Source organism: Ranitomeya imitator, chromosome 7 (genome assembly GCF_032444005.1).
Source record: "Ranitomeya imitator isolate aRanImi1 chromosome 7, aRanImi1.pri, whole genome shotgun sequence".
Lineage (NCBI taxonomy): Eukaryota > Metazoa > Chordata > Amphibia > Anura > Dendrobatidae > Ranitomeya > Ranitomeya imitator.
The window spans coordinates 212007985-212033390 of NC_091288.1; the positions used below are offsets into that span (position 1 = coordinate 212007985).

A 25406-nucleotide genomic window follows, 5' to 3' on the forward strand; every position below is an offset into this window, starting at 1 on the left:
ACCGTCCTACTGGGATGGATCTGCCCCTTATTAACACAGCGCTGCTTATGCTTCATCTTTATTATTAACCCTATAACACCAGGGACCTTTCCATTAACAACTTCCCTTAAGGGACTTGAGCATTAACCCCTTCCTTGTCCTAGACTTTTATGGATTTTACTATTTTCTCTTTTGCATTTAAGAATACCAGGGATTTTACCATTAACCCCTTCACTGCCTGCCCTAGACCACCAGGGACTGTATTTTTAGCATTTTTTCTGCCCTAGACCACCAGGGACTGCATTTTTAGCCCTAGACAACCAGGGACTTTACCATTAACCCATTCCCTAGACATCATAGAACATTATCATTGAACTGTTGTCATTATCATTGCCCTTGACCACCAGGACTTTTTGTTTGTCTGTTTTTGTTAAACTGTTTCCTGCCATAGACCACCAAGGATTTTAGTTTTAGCACATTCACTGCCCTACACCAACAAGGCCTTTACTATAATGCTTTTCCCTGCCCTAAACATAAAGAAACTTTGTATTGCCCTTTTCCCTATCCTAGACCACCAGGTCTTTTTATTATTATTATTATTATTATTATTATTATTAATAAACCCATCCCTGCCCTTGGCCACCAAGTATTGTACCTTTAGCTCAATCACCGCCATAGACTACCAAGGAATTTGCCATTAATCTCTTCCCAGCCCTAAATGAAAAAGAAGAGAACTTTGCCTTTGACCTTTTCCCTATCCCAGACCACCAGGTCTTTTTTTAAATTATTATTATTATTACTATTAATAAACCCATCCTTGCCCTTGGCCACCAAGTATTGTACCTTTAGCTCAATCACCGCCATAGACTACCAAGGAATTTGCCATTAATCTCTTCCCTGCCCTAATTGAAAAATAAGAGAACTTTGCAATTTACCTTTTCCCTATCCCAGACCACCAGGTCTTTTTTTTTTTTTAATGAAACCCATATCTACCCTAAACCACCAAGTATTTTACCCTTAGCTCAGTCACCTCTCTAGACCACCAAGGACTTTACCATTGATCTCTTCCTTGCCCTAGACCCAAAGCAACTTTGTCATTGCCCTCTTCCCTATTCTAGACCACCAAAATGTTCTACTCTGCCCCAGGTCACAAAATATTTTACTTTCAGCTCATTCACTGCTCTAGAAAAACCAGAACTTTTTCTTTCTGCCCTAAACCACCAAATGAATTAACCTTTAGCACCTTTCTCTGCTCCCCTAGACCACCAGGAACCTTAACATTAATACTATCGACAAATGAATGATAATTTTATTTAGATATTGTATATCAAACTTTAATATTTGGGAACAAGTAAAAGTTTCGCATTGTCTGGCGGGAAACCAGTTGTCTTTCTTGGAGGAATCGGGGGTTGGGGAGGTCTATTTAATGGAGTTTAAGCATTTTTCCGGTGGTAGAGCTACCTTGTCACATCTAGACACGTTAGGATTTTTGACCCCAAGCACTTTCATAACATTCTCCGGAGAATGGCCCCTGTCATTGTGACAATGGCAGAAAGTGATAGAAGTGGCGCTGTGACTACGCACTGACTCCTCGGGCGTGCTTCTCCTTAATTCTGGGGCTATTAAGGAGCATCAATGATGGAGGAGTCCTGCGCCCTGCAGAACACGTAATCACACTGACACCTGCCGTCTGAGCAGGTCGGATCTGGCAGAAATAGTGACAAAGTACAACCCTTGTAAAAAAAATCAGAGCGGAGATCAGCGCTGGGAAGAAGGAGGACATGCCAGCCGGGAGCTAAGGAGCCGAAACAAGGTGAGCAACCTGGAAAAGTCCAGGAATTACCAATATTATTATTATTATTTGAGATCAGGAGTTATCATTTATATCCACGCTGGTTTAAATAGAGATAATACATGGAAGCCGGAACAATCACTAGCTGTTTACTATGTATCTATTTACTTTACTATGTGTCTATTTGTTTACTTTACTATATATAGTTGTTTACTTTACTATGTATCTATTTACTTTTCTATGTATCTATTTACTATGTATCTATTTGTTTACTTTACTATGTATCTATTTGTTTACTTTACTATGTATCTATTTACTTTTCTATGTATCTATTTACTTTTCTATGTATCTATTTACTATGTATCTATTTGTTTACTTTACTATGTATCTATTTGTTTACTTTACTATGTATCTATTTACTTTACTATGTATCTATTTACTTTACTATGTATCTATTTGTTTACTTTACTATGTATCTATTTGTTTACTTTACTATGTATCTATTTACTTTTTTATGTATCTATTTACTTTTCTATGTATCTATTTGTTTACTTTACTATGTGTCTATTTACTTTTCTATGTATCTATTTACTTTTCTATGTATCTATTTGTTTACTTTACTATGTATCTATTTGTTTACTTTACTATGTATCTATTTACTTTTCTATGTATCTATTTACTTTTCTATGTATCTATTTGTTTACTTTACTATGTATCTATTTGTTTACTTTACTATGTGTCTATTTACTTTTCTATGTATCTATTTGTTTACTTTACTATGTGTCTATTTACTTTTCTATGTATCTATTTGTTTACTTTACTATGTATCTATTTGTTTACTTTACTATGTGTCTATTTACTTTTCTATGTATCTATTTGTTTACTTTACTATGTGTCTATTTACTTTTCTATGTATCTATTTAGTTTACTGTGTATCTATTTGTTTACTTTACTATGTATCTATTTGTTTACTTTACTATGTATCTATTTACTTTTCTATGTATCTATTTACTTTTCTATGTATCTATTTGTTTACTTTACTATGTATCTATTTGTTTACTTTACTATGTGTCTATTTACTTTTCTATGTATCTATTTGTTTACTTTACTATGTGTCTATTTACTTTTCTATGTATCTATTTAGTTTACTGTGTATCTATTTGTTTACTTAGTAACTAATACATTAACCCCTTCAGATCAAAGCTTGAAGAAGTAAAATATTTATATTTTTTTAATGTTTGTCTCCAATCGTTTCATTACTGTGTTCGCTCCTTTTTTTCCTCGCAGGACCTGTTGTAGAATTTTGTATTGTGTGGGGGGGGGAGGGTTGGAGAAGACATTAACCATTTGTGTCTAGTTTCTATGAATTATTACATAGAACATTTTAATTTGACCAACTGCAGCTTTAGGTTTTGTTCTCAAGAAGACTTTTTTTTTTTTTTTTTATATTTCTCGGTAAAGCAAAATAGTCTACAAAAATGTATCAGGGATATTTGTGAAGCTCGTACTATTCTTTTCTATTGAATGTTCGCTTTAGGGCAGGTGGATTTTTTTTTCCAGCAAAAACTCCCAAGTTTTCAATGAGTTTTGAGGAGGATTTAGAAAGTTTTACGCTTAATTCCTGCTAAAAAAAAAAACCTATAAAATATTCTCAGTGTGCTCAGAGACTTAATGTTCATATGAAAAGTTTATGTATTTTCTGAAAGAGGTTGTGAAAAATGCCCGGTGGAAAAAAATAATAGAGGAAAGTTCCTGATGCCTTCTGTCAGAACTACAGACTGCCAGGTCAGGCTGAAAAAATGCCTCAGGGAGAAAAAAAAGAAAAATATGGGAAAGGAAAAAGTCCTAAAAAAAAAAAAGAGGATTCTGCTGGAAACTCTCATCGTTGCCCTATAGCTCCGGCTGTTGCTTTGCTATACATTGCGGCGTCCAGGGTTTTCTTCCCCCTTTAGTTAGCAGGTCATAGTTACATTTATTTTTGGTTTTTATAGCTGTGATTTTCTTTTTATATAATGTATTTATTTCTGTTATTGTATTAGGATATTGTAACTTTTGGGTGTTTATATTTTACTGGAATGTATTGGAATAGTTGTAGATGTGCAGGAACAAGTACTGGCCGAGGATGATGGGGGTTGGAATAACAGCTGGCACCGCACTTTAGCTATGCAAACAGTTATATGGGATAATAATTATAGCACCCCCCCATTTTATGAGCTGGGCGCTACAAATAGTTGACGAGATTACGCCCTACTGAACAAGCGCAGGTTTTACGATCACACGGAACACAATGTCCGTGTAAATCCTGGGTGTGAAGTTTATTACCTCGCTGCTTTGTTAATCACGACGAAGTGTTCACTTTAGGCAGAGACGGTTTTACAAAATGTGGGGCCCCCGAGCAAAGACTAAAAATGGGCCCCCGAGCAAAGACTGAAAGTGGGGCCCCCGAGCAAAGACTGAAAGTGGGACCCCCGAGCAAAGACTGAAAGTGGGGCCCCCGAGCAAAGACTAAAAGTGGGGCCCCCGAGCAAAGACTGAAAGTGGGGCCCCCGAGCAAAGACTGAAAGTGGGACCCCCGAGCAAAGACTGAAAGTGGGGCCCCCGAGCAAAGACTAAAAGTGGGGCCCCCGAGCAAAGACTGAAAGTGGGGCCCCCGAGCAAAGACTGAAAGTGGGGCCCCCGAGCAAAGACTAAAATTTGGGCCCCCAAGCAAAGGCTAAAATTGGAATCCACGAGCAAAGACTAAAGGTGGGGCCCAAAAACAAAGACTAAAAGTGGGGCCAATGAGCAAAGACTAAAAGTGGGGCCCCCGAGCAAAGACTGAAAGTGGGTCCCCCCGAGCAAAGACTAAAAGTGGGGCCCCCCGAGCAAAGACTGAAAGTGGGTCCCCCCGAGCAAAGACTAAAAGTGGGGCCCCCCGAACAAAGACTGAAAGTGGGGCCTCCAAACAAAGACTAAAAGTGGGACCCCGAGCAAAGAGTGATAGTGGGGCCCCGAGGAAAGACTAAAAGTGGGTTCCCCTGAGCAAAGACTAAAATTGGGGCCCCAAGCAAAGACTAAAATTGGGGTCCACGAGCAAAGACTAAAAGTGGGGCCCCCCGAGCAAAGACTGAAAGTAGAGCCCCGGAGCAAAGACTAAAAGTAGAGCCCCCGAGCAAAGACTAAAAGTGGGGCCCCCGAGCAAAGACTAAAAGTAGAGCCCCTGAGCAAAGACTAAAAGTGGGGCCCCCCGAGCAAAGACTGAAAGTTGGACCCCCGAGCAAAGACTGAAAGTGGGACCCCCGAGCAAAGACTGAAAGTGGGACCCCCGAGCAAAGACTGAAAGTGGGGCCCCGAGCAAAGACTGAAAGTGGGGCCCCCGAGCAAAGACTGAAAGTGGGGTCCCCAAGCAAAGACTAAAAGTGGGGCCCACAAACAAAGACTAAAAGTGGGGCCCCTGAGCAAAGACTGAAAGTGGGGCCCCCAACCAAAGACTAAAAGTGGGGCCCCCAGCAAAGACTAAAAGTGGGGCCCCTGAGCAAAGACTAACAGTGGGGCCCCCGAGCAAAGACTAAAAGTGGGGCCCCCGAGCAAAGACTAAAAGTGGGGCCCCCAAGCAAAGACTAAAAGTGGGGCCCCCAGCAAAGACTAAAAGTGGGGCCCCTGAGCAAAGACTAACAGTGGGGCCCCCCAGCAAAGACTAAAAATGGAGCCCCGAGCAAAGACTAAAAGTGGGGCCCCTGAGCAAAGAAATAAAGTGGGGCCCCCCAGCAAAGACTAACAGTGGGGCCCCCGAGCAAAGACTAAAAGTGGGGCCCCCGAGCAAAGACTAAAAGTGGGGCCCCCGAGCAATGAGTGAAAGTGGGGCCTCCAAGCAAAAGCTAAAATTGGGGTCCACGAGCAAAGACTAAAGGTGGGGCCCAAAAACAAAGACTAAAAGTGGGGCCAATGAGCAAAGACTAAAAGTGGGGCCAATGAGCAAAGACTAAAAGTGGGGCCCAAAAACAAAGACTAAAAGTGGGGCCCCCGAGCAAAGACTAAAAGTGGGGCCCCCAAGCAAAGACTAAAAGTGGGGCCCCCAGCAAAGACTAAAAGTGGGGCCCCTGAGCAAAGACTAACAGTGGGGCCCCCCAGCAAAGACTAAAAGTGGAGCCCCGAGCAAAGACTAAAAGTGGGGCCCCTGAGCAACGAAATAAAGTGGGGCCCCCCAGCAAAGACTAACAGTGGGGCCCCAGAGCAAAGACTAAAAGTGGGGCCCCCGAGCAATGAGTGAAAGTGGGGCCTCCAAGCAAAGGCTAAAATTGGGGTCCACGAGCAAAGACTAAAGGTGGGGCCCAAAAACAAAGACTAAAAGTGGGGCCAATGAGCAAAGACTAAAAGTGGGGCCAATGAGCAAAGACTGAAAGTGGGGCCTCCAAACAAAGACTAAAAGTGGGACCCCCGAGCAAAGAGTGAAAGTGGGGCCCCGAGAAAAGACTGAAAGTGGGGCCCCCGAGCAAAGACTAAAATTGGGGCCCCAAGCAAAGACTAAAATTGGGGTCCACGAGCAAAGACTAAAATGGGGCCCCCCAGCTAAGACTAAAAGTGGGCCCCACGAGCAAAGACAAAAAATCGGGCCCCCGAGCAAAGACTAAAAGTGGTGCCAACGAGCAAAGACTAAAAGTGGGGCCCCCCGAGCAAAGACTGAAAGTGGGGCCCCGAGCAAAGACTGAAAGTGGGCCCCCCTGAGCAAAGACTAAAATTGGGGCCCCCAAGCAAAGACTAAAGTTGGGGTCCACGAGCAAAGACTAAAATGGGGCCCGTGAGCTAAGACTAAAAGTGGGGCCCCCAAGCACAGATTAAAAGTGGGGCCCACAAGCAAAGACTAAAAGTGGGGCCTCCAAGCAAAGACTAAGGCTGTGTGCACACGTTGCTGATTTTTCGCGTTTTTTTGCGTTTTTTCCCGATACAAACGCTATAAAACCGCAAAAAAAAGCATACATTATGCATCCCATCATTTTTAATGAATTCCGCAATTTTTGTGCACATGATGCGTTTTTTTTCCGTGAAAAAACGCATCGCGGTAAAAAACGCAGCATGTTCATTAATTTTGCGGATTTTTCACAGATTTCCCACTATATAATGCATTGGGAAATGTCTGGAAAAATCCGCAAAAAAACGCACCAAAACGTGGTAAAAACGCGCAAAAAACACATGCAGATTTCTTGCAGAAAATTTCAGGATTTTCTCAGGAAATTTCTGCAACAAATCCTGAACGTGTGCACATAGCCTAAAAGTGGGACCCCCGAGCAAAGACTAAAAGGGGAGACCTGAATGCTAACATGTTACACCGTCACACAGAAACATTTACGGTGCATTTACAGGAGCTGATTTCACAGCGTTAAAAAATCAGCGTCAATCAGTTATAGGCAAGTCATTTTTATGAAGAGCGATGGGGGCAGAATGATGGGGGGCAGAATGATGGGGGGCAGGAATATGGGGTGCAGATTGATGGGGGGCAGAACGATAGCAGCAGAATGTTGGGGGTCAGAATGATAGCGGCAGAACGAGGGGGGGCAGAAGAATGGGGTGTAGAACGATGGGGTGCATGAAAATGGGGCAGAACGATGGGGGGCAGAATGATGGAGGCAGAATGATGGGGGTCAGAATGAAGGGGATCAGATTGATGGGGGTCAGAATGATGGAGGCAGAATGATGGGGGTCAGAATGAAAGGGGTCAGAATGATGGGAGCAAAACGATGGTGGGCAGAACAATGGGGGGCAGAAAAAGGGGGGAAGAATGATGGGGGCAGCATGATGGGGCAGAACGATGGGGGCCAGAATGATGGGATGCAGAATGATGGGGGGCAGAACGATGGAGGCAGAATGATGGGGGTCAGAATGATGGGGGCAGAACGATGGGGGGAAGAACGATGGGTTGCAGAAGGATGGAGGCAGAATGATAGGGGTCAGAACGATGGAGGCAGAATGATGGGGCGCAATACGATGGGGGCAGAATGATGGGGCAAAACGATGGTGGGCAGAACAATGGGGGGCAGAACAATGAGGGACAGAACAATGGGGGAAGAATGATGGGGCAGAATGATAGGATGCAGAATGATGGGGAGCAGAACAATGGGGGCAGAACGATGGGGTGCAGAATGATGGGGGGCAGAACAATGGACGCAGAATGATGGGGGGCAGAATGATGGGGGCAGAACAATGGGGGGCTGAACAATGGGGTGCAGAACGACGGGGCAGAACGATGGAGGCAGAATGATGGGGTGCAATACGATGGGGCCAGAATGATGGGGCAAAACGATGGTGGGCAGAACAATGGGGGGCAGAACAATGAGGGACAGAACAATGGGGGAAGAATGATGGGGCAGAATGATAGGATGCAGAATGATGGGGAGCAGAACAATGGGGGCAGAACGATGGGATGCAGAATTATGGGGGCAGTACAATGGACGCAGAATGATGGGGGTCAGAGTGATGGGGCAGAACAATGGGGACTTGAACAATGGGGTGCAGAACGATGGTGTGCAGTACGATGGAAGAAGAATTATAGGGGTCAGAATGATGGGTGTCAGAACGATGGGGGTCAGAATGATGGGGTGCAGAATGATGGGGGACATAATGATAGGGGACAGAACAATGGGGGAAGAATGATGGGGGGAAGAATGATGGGGGGCAGAATGATGGAGGTCAGAATGATGGGGGGCAGAACAATGGGGAACAGAACAATGGGGGAAGAATCATGGGGGAGCAAAATGATGGTGGGCTGAACGATGGGGGCAAGAGTGATGGGAGGCAGAGTCATTCTGTCACCATACACATCATATTCACATCCTGTTATCGGCAGCTCATGTTCTCTTTACTCCAGACAATGTGCTGCCGAGAACAATGATTTTGTTCCAGTATGAATTATTCAGTCACCCAATGAATGAGCAGCATCAGTATATATTACACCCATCAGTATATATTACACACATCAGTATATATTACACACATCAGTATATATTACACATACATTAGTATATATTACACATATCAGTATATATTACATCAGTATATATTATACACACATCAGTATATATTACACACACACATCAGTATATATTACACACACATCAGTATATATTACACACACATAAGTATATATTGCACACATCAGTATATATTACACGCACATCAGTATATATTGCACACATCAGTATATATTACACACACATCAGTATATATAACACATCAGTATATATTACACACACATAAGTATATATTACACACACATCAGTGTATATTACACACATCAGTATATATTACACACACATCAGTATATATTACACACACATCAGTATATATTACACACATCAGTATATATTACACACACATCAGTATATATTACACACACATCAGTATATATTACACACATCAGTATATATTACACACTCATCAGTATATATTACACACTCATCAGTATATATTACACACATCAGTATATATTACACACTCATCAGTATATATTACACGCACATCAGTATATATTGCACACATCAGTATATATTACACACTCATCAGTATATATTACACACTCATCAGTATATATTACACACATCAGTATATATTACACACTCATCAGTATATATTACACACATCAGTATATATTACACACATCAGTATATATTACACACTCATCAGTATATATTACACGCACATCAGTATATATTGCACACATCAGTATATATTACACACTCATCAGTATATATTACACACTCATCAGTATATATTACACACATCAGTATATATTACACACACACATCAGTATATATTACACGCACATCAGTATATACTATTATTATTATTATTTATTATTATTATACATTTTTATAGCGCCATTTATTCCATGGCGCTTTACATGTGAATACGGGGCAAATATAGACAAATACATTAAACATGAGCAGATAACAAGGCACACGAGTACATAAGGAGGGAGGACCCTGCCCGCGAGGGCTCACAGTCTGCAGGGGGTGGGTGAGGATACACTAGGAGAGGGAAGAGCTGGCTGTACGGCTGTTCAGTAGGTTGAGGATCACTGCAGGCTGTAGGCTTGTCGGAAGAGATGAGTCTTCAGGTTCTTTTTGAAGGTTTCTATGGTAGGCGCAGGTCTGATGTGTTGGGGTAGAGAGTTCCAGAGTATGGGGGAAGCACGGGAGAAGTCTTGGATGCGGTTATGGGAAGAAGAGATGAGAGGGGAGTAGAGAAGGAGGTCTTGGGAGGATCGGAGGTCGCGTGTAGGTAGGTACCGGGAGACCATGTCACAGATGTATGGAGGAGACAGGTTGTGGATGGCTTTGTATGTCAGTGTGAGGGTTTTGAACTGGAGTCTCTGGGCGATAGGAAGCCAGTGAAGGGCTTGACACAGGGGAGAGGCTGGGGAATAGCGGGGGGACAGGTGGATTAGTCGGGCAGCAGAGTGTAGGATGGATTGGAGTGGTGCCAGAGTGCTAGAGGGGAGTCCAGAGAGTAGGAGGTTGCAGTAGTCGAGGCGGGAGATGATAAGGGCATGCACTAGCGTTTTTGCAGTGTTGCGGTCAAGGAAAGCACGGATCCGGGAAATATTTTTGAGTTTGAGACGACAGGAGGAGGCAAGGGCTTGGATATGTGGCTTGAAAGAGAGGGCAGAGTCGAGGATCACCCCGAGGCACCGGGCGTGTGGGACTGGGGAAAGTGAGCAGCCATTGACATTGATGGATAGGTCTGGTGGAGGGGTAGAGTGAGATGGGGGAAAGATGATGAATTCTGTTTTGTCCATGTTCAGTTGTAGAAAGCGAGCAGAAAAGAAGGCTGAAATGGCAGACAGACAGTGCGGGATTTTGGTAAGCAAGGAGGAGAGGTCAGGTCCGGAGAGGTAGATCTGCGTGTCGTCAGCGTAGAGATGGTACTGCATACCGTGGGATTCTATGAGCTGTCCCAGGCCGAAAGTGTAGATGGAGAAGAGTAGGGGTCCTAGAACAGAGCCTTGAGGAACACCGACTGACAAGGGGCGAAGTGAGGAGGTGGTGTGGGGGAGGGAGACACTGAATGTTCGGTATATTGCACACATCAGTATATATTACACACTCATCAGTATATATTACACACATCAGTATATATTACACACACATCAGTATATATTACACACACATCAGTGTATATTACACACACATCAGTATATATTACACACACATCAGTATATATTACACACACATCAGTATATATTACACACACATCAGTGTATATTACACACATCAGTATATATTACACACACATCAGTATATATTACACACACATCAGTATATATTACACACACATCAGTGTATATTACACACATCAGTATATATTACACACACATCAGTATATATTACACACACATCAGTATATATTACACACACATCAGTGTATATAACACATCAGTATATATTACACACATCAGTATATATTACACACACATCAGTATATATTACACACACATCAGTATATATTACACACATCAGTATATATTACACACACACATCAGTGTATATTACACACATCAGTATATATTGCACACATCAGTATATATTACACACACATCAGTATATATTACACACACATCAGTATATATTACACACACATCAGTATATATTACACACATCAGTATATTACACACACATCAGTGTATATTACACACATCAGTATATATTACACACACATCAGTATATATTACACACACATCAGTATATATTGCACACATCAGTATATATTACACACACATCAGTATATATTACACACACATCAGTATATATTACACACATCAGTATATATTACACACGCATCAGTATATATTACACACACATCAGTATATATTACACACACATCAGTATATATTACACACATCAGTATATATTACACACACATCAGTGTATATTACACACATCAGTATATATTACACACATCAGTATATATTACACACACACATCAGTATATATATCACATCAGTATATATTACACACACATAAGTATATATTGCACACATCAGTATATATTACACACACACATCAGTATATATTACACACATCAGTATATATTGCACACACATCAGTATATATTACACACACATCAGTATATATTACACACACATCAGTGTATATTACACACATCAGTATATATTACACACTCATCAGTATATATTACACACATCAGTATATATTACACACATCAGTATATATTACACACTCATCAGTATATATTACACACTTATCAGTATATATTACACACACATCAGTGTATATTACACACATCAGTATATATTACACACTCATCAGTATATATTACACACATCAGTATATATTACACACACATCAGTATATATTACACACACATCAGTGTATATTACACACATCAGTATATATTACACACACATAAGTATATATTGCACACATCAGTATATATTACACACACACATCAGTATATATTACACACATCAGTATATATTGCACACACATCAGTATATATTACACACACATCAGTATATATTACACACACATCAGTGTATATTACACACATCAGTATATATTACACACTCATCAGTATATATTACACACATCAGTATATATTACACACATCAGTATATATTACACACATCAGTATATATTGCACACACACATCAGTATATATAACACACATCAGTATATATTACACACTCATCAGTATATATTACACACATCAGTATATATTACACACACACATCAGTATATATAACACATCAGTATATATTACACACACATAAGTATATATTGCACACATCAGTATATATTACACACACACATCAGTATATATTACACACATCAGTATATATTGCACACTCATCAGTATATATTACACACATCAGTATATATTACACACACACATCAGTATATATAACACATCAGTATATATTACACACACATAAGTATATATTGCACACATCAGTATATATTACACACACACATCAGTATATATTACACACATCAGTATATATTGCACACTCATCAGTATATATTACACACATCAGTATATATTACACACACACATCAGTATATATAACACATCAGTATATATTACACACACATAAGTATATATTGCACACATCAGTATATATTACACACACACATCAGTATATATTACACACATCAGTATATATTGCACACTCATCAGTATATATTACACACATCAGTATATATTACACACATCAACAGAATGCAGAAAGAGGAAAGCAGAGAGAGCAGAGGGCAGAGAGCAGAGAGCGGAAAGCAGAGGGCAGAGAGCAGAATCTGGCATGTTTTGTGCACAACCTTTGTCCGCGGCTTCCTATTATATGGTTGTTAGTGGCCGGCGTTGTGCAGGACCCAGCACCGCTTGGTGAAAACAGCCTTAAAGGGGATTTAAGCAAAAATATTACAGGTTAAGTAGAATAACTTGTCACACTGGTTATCATCTGCTCCATACAGGAAAAATAATAGGATATTTTATAACTTTGGCCGGATACAGACGTGGCAATATCAAATATAATAAATTCCTTGTTGTACATTATATTTACTTTGCTTTTTTTTATTGTTCCCTCTGTTCCAGAGATACGAGATTCTTTACTTAGTGCCGATTTTCATGGTCTTTTATAAAGTGGGCGTGTCTCTCAGGATAATTATTCAGAGGAGTCTAAAGACACGCCCCCTGAGAAAAAATGCCATGAGCCACGCCCCCTTGAAAGGACCAGAAAAAGTCCCATATCTCCGGAACCGTATGGAATATTCTAAAAAAATCAAAGAGCAAAATAACCAGGAGAGCAACGGGAATAAAATGAGAGCAAACACTGAACACTTTTGACCTGATGACAGATCCCCTTTAATTCTAATTTTTGGCAGCGTGAAATTAAAATCATGTGTATGAATCTTAATTGTGCACAATTTTTGTTTCCTCTATATAACACTCTTTAATCCAGATTTGGACGCCATCTTGTCCTTTGATTGATCCATTCGGTACCATTCTTTCAAGATGCGCCTTATTTTTTTCTCTAAAACTTTTGCGATGAGAATGATTGTGGCAGCGAGAGCCCATTATTCCTCCGGCTTCACTCGGCAATCAGAAAACATTTTGCTGAGAACTTTCACCAGGAAAGCAAAAAAAAAAAAAAAGTCACCTTACTCCTGCCTGGAATGAGGTTCGAAAAATGGACGTCACGATTTACGACTCGCATTCCACTAATAAAACCACGTGACGAACATTCCATGATTTCCCATTGGTCGGAACTGATCTTTCACCTTTACAGATCGTTTTTACAGCCGATTATTCACCATTAACCCCTTCCTGCCGTGGACATTTCTTTTTTTCCGCTTTTTTTTTTTCTCTTTTAACCCCTTCTGCCATAACTTCTTCCATTGGCGTAGCTGTACGAGGGCCTGTTTGTTTTTGTTTGTTTTTTTACAATGACACCATACAATCTACTCAACAACGTGAACAATAAAACATCCATAATCGTTATATAAAATATCAGATCAACTCTTGCAAGAGCCAAAGCCAATATTATGCCTCGATTAGGCTAAGGCAAAAATTAATTATGTACCACCTTTAAAAAAAATAATATTAAAATAAAAAATCAAGCGCCATGCATAAAATTGTGCAAAAAAATAAAAAAATAAAAAAAATTAAAAAATATTTAAAAAATATTTAAAAAAAACATATATATATATATATATATATATATAAACATTTTATTGCTCCGTTGCACAGAATTAATAGCTAAAAACACAATTTTTCTAAATAATATTGCTAGTATGTAGCATACAAACAGCGCAGTCAGACGGCCGCATATATAAGACCGAGATCCGAGATCCGAGATCCGAGAGTAGAGTTCCGAGCTCGCTCTGATTTATCTTGTTCTCGCCGTGCCCTTAGAAAGTGCAAAAAAATAAGTTACTAATTAATATATTAAGACAAGAGATATGAGATAAGGAGAAAATAATCCAACTAATGATAAAACAGTATCATGTAAGTACAAAGAAGAAAGTGCAACAATAAAGGGTCAGATATCAATAGGAGTGAAATGTAGCAGCAATAACATACAACACTCATCCGCCATTGCTCCTATTTTTTTCTTAATGCATGTATTTTGGAATAAAAAAAAATCAAATGTTTCATTAAAATTTTGTCTTCTACAGCCGCTATGTTGCATTGTCTATTACTGGCTGCAGAATGAGTTAACTGAGAATCCATCAGTGAGCTCCTTCTGTTGGTCCAACGGGAGAGGGTTTTTTTTTAACACTTTTATCTGTCTTGTTCTCTCAGCTGAGTTATGATCATATTAAAGTTGAAAAAGCCAAAAGTTGCAACATTTTTTTAATGAAACTGAATTGCAAAAAAGTTTTTTTTAGCCCCAAATATTTGCATTAAAATTAAAATGCCCCCAGCGTTGCATACATACTATCCTGCTAAAGGGAATTCTGGGTTTTATAGCGTGCTTTCACCATTTTTTATGGTTTAGAAGTTTCCTTCCAATATCAGTTAGTAAAGTGTCTGCGTGGCCGTTGGGTGTCCGCGCACAATGACGTGAAGCTGCAGATACATTGGACCCGGATTCATCTTTTGCATTTTTTTTTTTCATAAATCACTTTTCTTTTTTGTCTTACGATATCGGTTGATGCTTTTTGCGAACGCATGAATTTTGCCCCAAATTAAAAATGCTCTTTGCACCTTATCCTTCTTTTAATTTGTTTCTTTTTTATAGTCACTTTTATGTGTTTGTCTTTTTTTTTTTTGCTTTTTATTGTGGGTTTTCCAAACTTTTTAAAAAGTTGCACATTTTTTTATTTTTTTTTTGTAAATGTTCTCCAGCTTCCCCTTATTATAGGAATGATTTTTATATCCGTCTGATATTTTCAGTTGTCAATTTTGGGGACATTTTAGCTCAGCATTGATGATTTTGCGCAAAATTTCTTACAAAATTGGTTACATTTTGAACAAATTGGAGCAAAAAACGTCAACGAATATCCCAAGGCAAAAAAAAAAAGATAACTGGTAAAAAGCCGTAAATGATCGATTGGAACTTTTTATTTAGATTTCTTTAACCATTTTTGCAACTTTTTAGCCTAAAATGACATATGTTCCGCTAAAATTGTGGCAAAGTTTCCATAGTTGCAGTGATTGTGGAGCCATCTTTGCCACCGGCTGATACGCAGCCTTAGGGGACGCTGCGGACCCTGCCGTACTCGATAAGGTGGCGTGACATCGATTACTGCCCAGTGATCCGCTTCACCTCTGCTGCATTGTACTGAGCGCTATTGTATGGACATGAAACGGATCACTGGCTCCATTCTTCTTCTTTTCACACTTTATTCGATAAGCCGCGTTCCACTGTTGGGACCAAAGTAAAAGAAGTCTAAGGAGGCAAAACTGTTATTTGCCTTCCCTGCTGTTTTTTTTTTTTAACCCTCCCCCCTGCATTTATTCTGGACCTGAAACTGTTTGCCTCACCTTCATTAATGGGGTAACATTTCATTTTGTCATAGTGAGGAGACTTATAAGCAATGCATGCTCCTCTGGGAAATTAGGTATGCAAATTGTCTCTTCAGAGAGGACGAGGGTTAGAACCTATTGGAAGCAGCGAACCTGAAAGTCAATACTGAGTCTTTAACGAGCCTTACAATATGACGTAGGATAAAAGCCAAACCAGAATCTCGACTTGCAGACACGGTGTCTCGGGGTGTTGCCCCTCATCAGTGCAAAGTGTGAGATCTAATTTGACTAGGTGAGAGGCGGCTAAGAATGGGGTCTAAGGGGTAACTTGTCTCCAAACATGGAGCTGGAGTTCTAGTCTTCTTCCTCTCTGAAGAGACAATTTGCATATTTAATTTCCCAGAGGAGCATGCATGGCTTATAAGTCTCCTCACTTTGACATGCCAGGCTTGCTTCTCAGTCTCCACAAGGAGAAACGTTATCCCTTACATGCCAGTTCTCTAGCCAAATCAGATGTCATACTTTGCACTGATGAGGGGCATCACTACGAAACACCGTGTCTGCAAATTGAGATTTTGGTTTGGCTTTTATCCTCAATCATATTGCAAGGCTCGTTAAAACTTAATATTGACTTTTAGGATCGCTGCTTCCACTAGGTGGCGCTAGAGTTCTAATCCTCTTCCTCTTTGCACTGATGAGGGGCATCACCACGAAACACTGTGTCTGCAAATTGAGATGTTGATTTGGCTTTTATCCTAAGTCATATCGCAAGGCTTGTTAAAAAGTTGATATTAACTTTTAGGATGGCTGGATCCAATAGGTGGCGCTAGAGTTCTAGTCCTCTTCCTCTCTGAAGAGACAATTTGTATAACTTATTAATGGATAAAGCTTCTAAGAGCTTGAAAAAAAAAAGAATTTATTTCTTTTAAAAAATCTCCTCCATTCTGTCACGCCATTACCTCATAGTTACCTGTCCGGCTGGCGTGCTCCCGATGCTCCTTCCTGCTCTCCGTCTTCCAGCTTCTCTGGCGCTCGTCCATTCTGTAGTCCGTGCATACGCAGATGCGCTCCTTTCGTCGCTGGGGCTTCTGGGAGGTCGTGACCCGGCGGCTCCGCCTCCAATATGGCGGCGCCCGTCGGGTACTTCTTCCCAGCGCCTGCCCTGCTCAGACGCCTTTGCGTCTATTGCGTTTGCTGGCTTTTTGCCAGCATCTCCTTAGGTTCCTAGGCTCTGTTCCATGCATCCTTTGCGGTGACTCTGATTGTCTCTGTTTATCATCCCTGTCAGTCCTGTGTTCCTGCCTACCCCTGCCAGTCCTGTGTTCTTGCCATACCTACTAGTCCTGTGTTCCTGCCGTGCCTTCCAGTCCTGTGCTCCTGCCATACCTACTAGTCTTGTGTTCCTGCTGTGCCTTCCAGTCCTGTGTTCCTGCCATACCTACTAGTCCTGTTCCAGCCGTGCCTTCCAGTCCTGTGTTCCTGCCATACCTACTAGTCCTGTTCCAGCCGTGCCTTCCAGTCCTGTGTTCCTGCCATACCTACTAGTCCTGTTCCAGCCGTGCCTTCCAGTCCTGTGTTCCTGCCATACCTACTAGTCCTGTTCCAGCCGTGCCTTCCAGTCCTGTGTTCCTGCCATACCTACTAGTCCTGTTCCAGCCGTGCCTTTCAGTCCTGTGTTCCTGCCATACCTACTAGTCCTGTGTTCCAGCCATGCCTTTCAGTCCTGTGTTCCTGCCATACCTACTAGTCCTGTGTTCCAGCCGTGCCTTCCAGTCCTGTGTTCCTGCCATGCATTCCAGTCCTGTGTTACTGCCATACTTACTAGTCCTGTGTTCCTGCCGTGCCTTCCAGAATAAAGTCAAGAAGGTGCGGCACGGCATCCCACGTGACTTATGCCAGAGCGCCAGCTTGTATGTGGGGACACAGGAAGGACAAATATAGGGATGAGCGGTAAGAATGAAAAGCGAAGATATAGAGGGCGAAATGTGAAGGGTGAAATCACTGCATAAACATACAGCAATGTGACGTCTGGTGTAGAGCGCTGTGAACGGTAGAAATTGCAGAAAAGATAAAAAGATACATTGACGATGTTTAAAAAAGCCATGGGTAAGAAAAGCGAGAATAAAGTCAGGAAAAGAAGGAAAAAATTACTGAAAGGTTCACGTTAAATTAGGGAGATAAAAAAGGACATAAAAAAAGTAAAAGTATTTACAAATATTACAAAATATTAAAAAAAACTAAAACATTTAAACAATTCAATATGCCCCATTTAAATAAAATATACATAAATATTTGGTATCTTAAGGACTCAAAGCATAGAATTAATTCAAAGTAAGCTAAAAAAAAAAAAAGCAACAACAACAAAAAAAACAGTAGACAAACAAATATCAGAATTGTTGTTTTTAGGTCTTTGAAATTCTCCCAAAAGATACAATCAAAACAGTCAAAACACTGTATCTACCCCAAAATGATGCCAATGAAAACAAAAAATATAAAGAATGACTCCTTACACATCTCCTGAAAGTTAAAAAATTGTTTTATTAATCACAGACAATGGAAACACAAAAAAAGTTCAGATTTTTGTTTTAATCATTATAATATAATAAAAAATACAATTCAAGTTCAGTTTAATATTTGGCTGCGGCAAGAAGGGATTAAAGGGCCGGTGCCACTTTATGATAATTAAAGGGCCGGTTCTCACAATGTGTCAGAACAGCAGAGATGTAGCAAAACACACAATGGAACATAAAAAGTTGTCAAAGAAGATTTTGTAGTTGTAAGTTATTAACTTTTCTTTCTTCTTTGTAGAAGTCCATCTCTATTGTCAGTGACCGCAGCTGCCGTGGACTAATGATGATCCCTTCTTATGTGAAGCCCCAAAAGATCGAGCAGGTAATAACGATAATGGCCACTTCTCAATTTGACATTGTGTGGAAATCGGGTGGATAAGAGACCTATGGGCGGATAAGAGACCTATGGGCCTCAGTCAGATACTTGTTCCTCTCTCAGAGGGTCAACCTTTTATTTTCCAGGATATTTCAGGACGGTGGAAAATGAAGATTTCCTCGAAATCAGTGCTGATGGTGGCGATCGTAACGTTTGTTTTTTTTCTTCTCTTTCACCAGAAAAAAGTGCAGGTACCTCCAGAACACAATACAAACTATTCCTAATTTATGTACTATGGATTATAATTGAATGTGAAGGCCTCACATGGGAAGATCTGACCAAATAACAATAGCTCACCATTGAAAAATCAATTTAGGTTGGGGAATTTTTGCTCCATCAACCAAATCACCCTTAAAGGGAATATCCAATTATTAGTTTCAAAATTCTGTGCTGATTAATACATTTTTAAAAGGATCAGAGATCCATTTTTTTCTTTAATACGGAGCTCAAATTTCCTTCATATAACGAGAATGACATGTAAATTGTGATATCTACATCCACCACAAGAGGGAGCTACTGCCCCATGTTTATTGATTGAACTCAATATTGAGCAGCCGCATTCACTATGCTCCCTCTAGTGGTGACTAAAGGTAAAACAATATTCTAATATAAGGAGCTCTAAATAAGAGATGTACAGTAGGACCTATAATAAACATAGAATATTGAACCTATCTAAGTCAAAAGCCAAATATTAGAGAAAGGTGGATTATCACTTTAAAGTCCTCATAGGACTGGAGGAAGTAATGCCCTGTCTCAAAGATAAGAGCATGTTTCAGAGCATTATAGTCATGGGACCCTTCTCGGCTTCACTGAGTGGCTGAAAGGCTTAATTAAAGGAAAGGGGGTTAGACAATCTATTTTCCTGCCTCCTGATTGGCTCTTCAATATCCAACAGTTTAGTGGTCATGATTTAACCCCTTATATTGGTGTGATTAAGGATTCTTAAAGATTAAATTAATTTAAAGGAATGGTCCTGCTGACGGGCTCCCTTTAAAAAAAAATGTAACTCTACTTTTCTGCGTATAAAAATACTGTAGCGAATCTCTAGCAAAATTAACTTGAAGAAGGCATAGTCTATATAAATATGCCTCAAAATGAAACTTTAAAAGGATTGTAAAAATATCTGCAATAAGGTCTAAATTAGGCAGTTTTTGTTCTAATTTTATTCCTCCTGTTCCCCTGAACATTCCGTTTTTTAATTTTTTAAAATCCGCCATACGATTCCAGAGATACGGACCTTTTCACTTAGTTATACATTTTATGTTCTTTACCAAGGGGCGTGGCCCACAGGAGAATTATGCAGAGACACGCCCCCCAGGGAACCATGTGAGCCACGCCCCTCTGTAAAGACCATAAAAATTAGCAGTCGATAAAAAGAGTCGTATCTCGTGACCCGTATGGCCGATTTTAAAGAAAAAAAAAGTCAGGGTCGTAGCGGGAATAAAAGAAGAGCAAAGACTGGAAGTAATTGACCGGGTGACAGGACCCCCTTTAAGGGGTAAGATGGTTAATTCTTGCATTCCCATTTCAGATCCCCAAGATTAACTTGCTCCAGTTGTGTAACTGTGAATCGCACAACACTGCCCCCGAGTGGCCGGACCTGACGGAGGCGGATGACGAAATCGAGGAGCTGTTCAACAAGATCGACAAGCAAATGCCTCAGGCGATAATCGATGATATAGAAGAGGCGACCAGCGCGGAAGAGAGTACGGCCGTCATCATCAACCCCAAAACTGAGTATTGTGCTGGGGATCAGCTCCAGATTAAAGTGACTGCCTACGACTCTACCGGAACTAGGAAATCCTACGGAGGAGACTACCTGAGGGCGAGAATATACTCACCGGCCACAAACAGTAGCGCCAGCGGGAGCATCATGGACAAGAAGGACGGGACCTACCTGGTGACATTCACCCTATTCTGGGAGGGGTCCGTACGCGTATCTATATTACTGATGCACCCCAGCGAGGCTATCTCAGCCTTATGGCGGGGGAGGAATGAGGGGTTTGCCAATATCAAGTACACAGGAAATTTCACAAGTGCCACGGAGTATGTGAACACCGAATGTGGCTTTGAGTTGGACACGGATGAGGAACTCTGCCGCTACGTGGACAAGAGAGATCGAGAGGCCTTCTACTGCATCAAGCCGAGGCATTACCCGTGCGAGGCCTTGACCCACATGAATTCCGTCAATCGGGACCACTCCTACCTGACCGAAGTGGAGCAGCAACTTATTAACAGGTGACTCAGATTTTTTATGAAAAGGCAATAGATTCCAAAAAAAAATGTACAGACCCCTCTTCTGAAAGAGTACCAAAATGGTATTTTTTGGAGAAAATTAAAGGGGAACTCTAGAAAAAACTCATCTGGAGTTTCGCCTAAGATTCATCATGTCATATTCGGTAGACCGGTGTAAGGTATAAGGGGTGGAGAGGAAGCAGCTGCACCTGGGCCCTGGTTCTAGAGGGCTAGAATGCTCAGGAGCGGAACCCACTAAATTCCCGGCAGCCGCTGGCTGCTACCTGTATCAGGAAGCTCCGGTCGCTGCTGTGCAACCGTTTAGATGCCACTGTCAATCTATGACAGTGTTGTAGCAGGATCCATTTTTATCTTGCTTGTCTCCATTTTGTGTAAGTGTTACTAAAGGTCAGGTAAACAAGTTGTTATTCACCATTCTTCATGCTGCTGATATTGCTGATTGTAGCAGGGCACGGGGGATGAAATGTCCTTGGTAGATAACGAATAATGTTTGTATAGAAAAATATGTTTGTGAACCCATAGGGAGACAAGGGAGTAAACTCTCCGACGCTTAGCCCATGTATGGTGAATCCGCTTCCGACATAAGTATAGACGTCGCGTTTCCGGTCAAAAATGCAACAAAAACAATTAGAGAGTCATATGTACCCCAAAATGGTGGTAAGAAAAACAGCAATTCGCTAAAAGAAAGAAGCTCCATCCACTGAAAAATAAAAGAATAACGGGTTTCAAAAACTGGGGACACAAATAACATTTTTATTTTTGCAAACTTCAGATTTTTTTTTACCACTAAAATATAAAAATATAAATTGTTATAAATTATATCATTGCCGTAATCGTACCTACCTGGAGACTCATGTTCCCGGGTCATTTTTTTATGCACCCTGACCGTAAAAATAAAACCCAAAATAATCAATGGCGGAGTTGGCTTTTCACCATTCCACCAAATCTGGATTTTTTTTCCCCGTTTCTCAGAACTTTATAGAATAAAGTGAATGGTGGCGACTCGTCTCACAAAAAAAACAAGTCCTCAAATGGGGGAGGAAAAATGACAAAAGGGAAGAAGGGGATGAAAAAGCAAAAATGCAAAAATGAAAAAGTGTCTATATAGAGGATATTTCTTACCTGTTTGATACTGACTGGGTTCTTTCTGCTTTTAGGTCAAACATTGGCTTGGAAATTTCTAAGGATTTGAAGCCCGTCACTGTAAAAAACTGTGGCCGTAAGTACTTCTTAAAGGAACCGACCGCTGCTAGACCTCAGGGGTGCAACGTAGCTCGCGTTATGTAGAGTCACCCAGTAGTTTCCTCCTTAAAGGGCTCCACCTTCCCATTTTAAGACTATCGTTTCGCCCTTATGTCAATATCCCTAACTGGGAATATACTGTAGTCAGTTGTACGTGGGGGCATAACTACATTTTTTTGCTTTTTGCTTTTTTTTAGGAAAAAAAATGGAGCCGACAAAGAAGTGTGGCCTGGGCTCCTATCATCAGATCCCAAGTGGATATTTCCATTACAATGTGTGGAATCCCCTAGACTGCCGCATGACAAAATTCACCAAAAATGACAAACTGAAAGCGTTCCTAAAGGGGAAAAGGTTGTTCCTTATGGGGGATTCCACGGTACGACAGTATATAAGGCATTTCGCGGAGAACCTTAAGTGTGAGTATTCTTACTGTCTCGTATCTGTCTGTCTACCCATCTCTGGTTGTTTTGAGCTACCTTCTGTCTTTTTGGACTTTTTATACTCCTTGTATGTTTCTCATCTAACTCTTTCTTATGTTTTTGGGGTTTTTTTGCTCCCAGTTGTGGACTATTTTAACCATACAGAAGATGAGATGCAATCTTGGCAAAAGACTCTTCTAGCAATAAACCTGGAAAAGTTCATCTACATCCAGTGGAAGAAACATACTTTTCCATTCGTCAGCAAAACCTTCTATTCCATCAAAGAGGACGCGTATATGGCCCGACAGATCGACCAGGTCGGTGGAGGAGAAAACACCATCATTGTCCTCACTTTAGGACAACACTTCAGACCTTTCCCGTTACGAGTCTTCATCAGGTCGGCCATCAATGTCCGCAAGGCTGTAGAGAGGCTCCTCATCCGTAGCCCAAGGACCAAAGTGATCATCAAGGAGGAGAATGCCCGGGACATGGACATCGACATGGAGCGGTTCAGTGATTTCCATGGATATGTCCAGTATTTGCTCCTCCGGGACATTTTTCATGGGTTAGATGTTGGGTTTGTCGATGTTTTGGACATGACCATAGCTTATGCTTGTGATGTCATCCATCCACCACAAGAAGTTTTGGAGAACATCGTTAGCATGTCCTTCACTCAAGCATCATAAATAACATCACTTCTTTAGGTCATTTTTTGCAGCATAATTTGGATTTGATGACCTTGTGACGTGTCAGACACCATTAAGGTTAATTTGTGACATAAATTTCTTTCGTATCCTGCCCATTAGGGAGCAGTATTGTTATTTATTGTATTTTGACTGGCAAAGAGCTAATGCCATTGACGAGAAATATGCTCAGGGTACTTGTCACTTCCTTTCCAAATGCCAGATCGGGTGCTCCTTGTAGTTCTTCTTGATGCTGCTAATCTGAAGCCATCTTTTACTGGAGTAACCAACATCAACATTTCATATAAACATTGAAAATAAATAATTTATATTTATTTTTAATGTAAAATAGTGTAAAATTTACGAAACATGATAGCATTGAGTGGTGTATCTCCATCTTGTCATGGAATGATATTGCATAGGGCAGCACGGTGGCACAATGGTTAGCACTGCGGCCTTGCAGCACTGGGGTCCTGGGTTCAAACCCCACCAAGGACAACATCTGTAAGGAGTTTGTATGTTCTCCCCATGTTTGCGTGGGTTTCCTCCGGGTACTCCGGCTTCCTCCCACATTCCAAAGACATACTGATAGGGAATCTAGATTGTGAGCCCCATCGGTGACAGTGATGATAATGTGTAAACTGTAAAGCGCTGCGGAATATGTTAGCGCTATATAAAAATATAGATTTTCCCTTACAGCTCAGAGGGCAGCGAGCTTTTATGAGATCTATAAATATACTACCCCACAGCATAATGACGTTAGTAGGACCGGTGTGACATTCCTTCGTGAAGGCCTCTTCATGGCGTGCGCATCTAGGACATCATTGTTCAGCAATTGCAAATCGAACTGCCAGCAGCAGATCTTGATGCATTCAGTATGGCAGAATATTCCTCAGATCGCCTCATTGATGGTATCCAAGGCCTGTAAGTGCATGTACTTCTGCACACAACGCTCATAATCAATGCTGAATAAAGAGAGATGCTTTGAAAATTTTGTTTTCATTCTTTTCATCATTTGCATATCATTAAGAGATCTATCCATCCTGTGATTTCCATAATTCTATGACTTTTCTTCTTGGTGTTGCAAATTCAGTGTTGAGGAGTATATGTAGCATGTAGATTTTTTGTACTATTTCCTTGCTCAGTATTCCTGAAATCTGGTAGATAAATTTGAAGTCTTTTAAATATCTTTATAGATAGATTTGTGGTACCACAATGGGCACCCCCATTACCCCATTGTGACATGGAACCTGTAATTTTTCTATATCTTTAATAACAGTTTAATTTCAGATATTTTATATAGGGACCCATGCTTTTCTTATATACAATGATATGTTTACTTTCTAATTAAAATGGGACAAACTTCAATAAAAGTGGCCATACAGTTTGCATGAAAACTATATGTCCAACTCAAATTAATTTTTGATAAACCTTTATTATGGGAGTAAGGAATTCCCTTACATATTACATAGTCTACATTTGCAGTACTATACCTAACATTACAATCTTTTATCATACATTCCATCTGCTCCATATTCCTGAAATCTCTCTGTTCAGTAATGGTTTTAACTTCATATTGTGAAAACATTAAACTTTGATTTCCCAAAAGTATTAAAAGTTTGTGAG

At 40.6% G+C, this 25406-nt stretch overlaps 1 protein-coding gene across 1 annotated transcript; it reads left to right on the forward strand.

The window, feature by feature from the left end:
- The first annotated feature begins 1642 nt into the window (after nt 1-1642).
- On the forward strand, nt 1643-24771 carry LOC138645419 (NXPE family member 4-like). The gene is made up of 7 exons (XM_069734728.1): nt 1643-1792; nt 19043-19126; nt 19267-19371; nt 20712-21418; nt 22594-22655; nt 22876-23094; nt 23239-24771. The coding sequence occupies exons 2-7, from the start codon at nt 19085-19087 to the stop codon at nt 23781-23783; spliced, it is 1680 nt and encodes a 559-aa protein (XP_069590829.1). The 5' UTR covers nt 1643-1792; nt 19043-19084; the 3' UTR covers nt 23784-24771.
- Nucleotides 24772-25406: the final 635 nt, after the last annotated feature.

Excerpts from the sequence above, each read along its gene's own strand:
- LOC138645419 (XM_069734728.1), top strand. The coding sequence starts at position 19,085 with ATGATGATCCCTTCTTATGTGAAGCCCCAAAAGATCGAGCAG. Across the intron at positions 19,372-20,711 it reads TTCACCAGAAAAAAGTGCAG|ATCCCCAAGATTAACTTGCT; the intron begins GTACCTCCAGAA and ends TTCCCATTTCAG. Across the intron at positions 23,095-23,238 it reads TTTCGCGGAGAACCTTAAGT|TTGTGGACTATTTTAACCAT; the intron begins GTGAGTATTCTT and ends TTTTGCTCCCAG.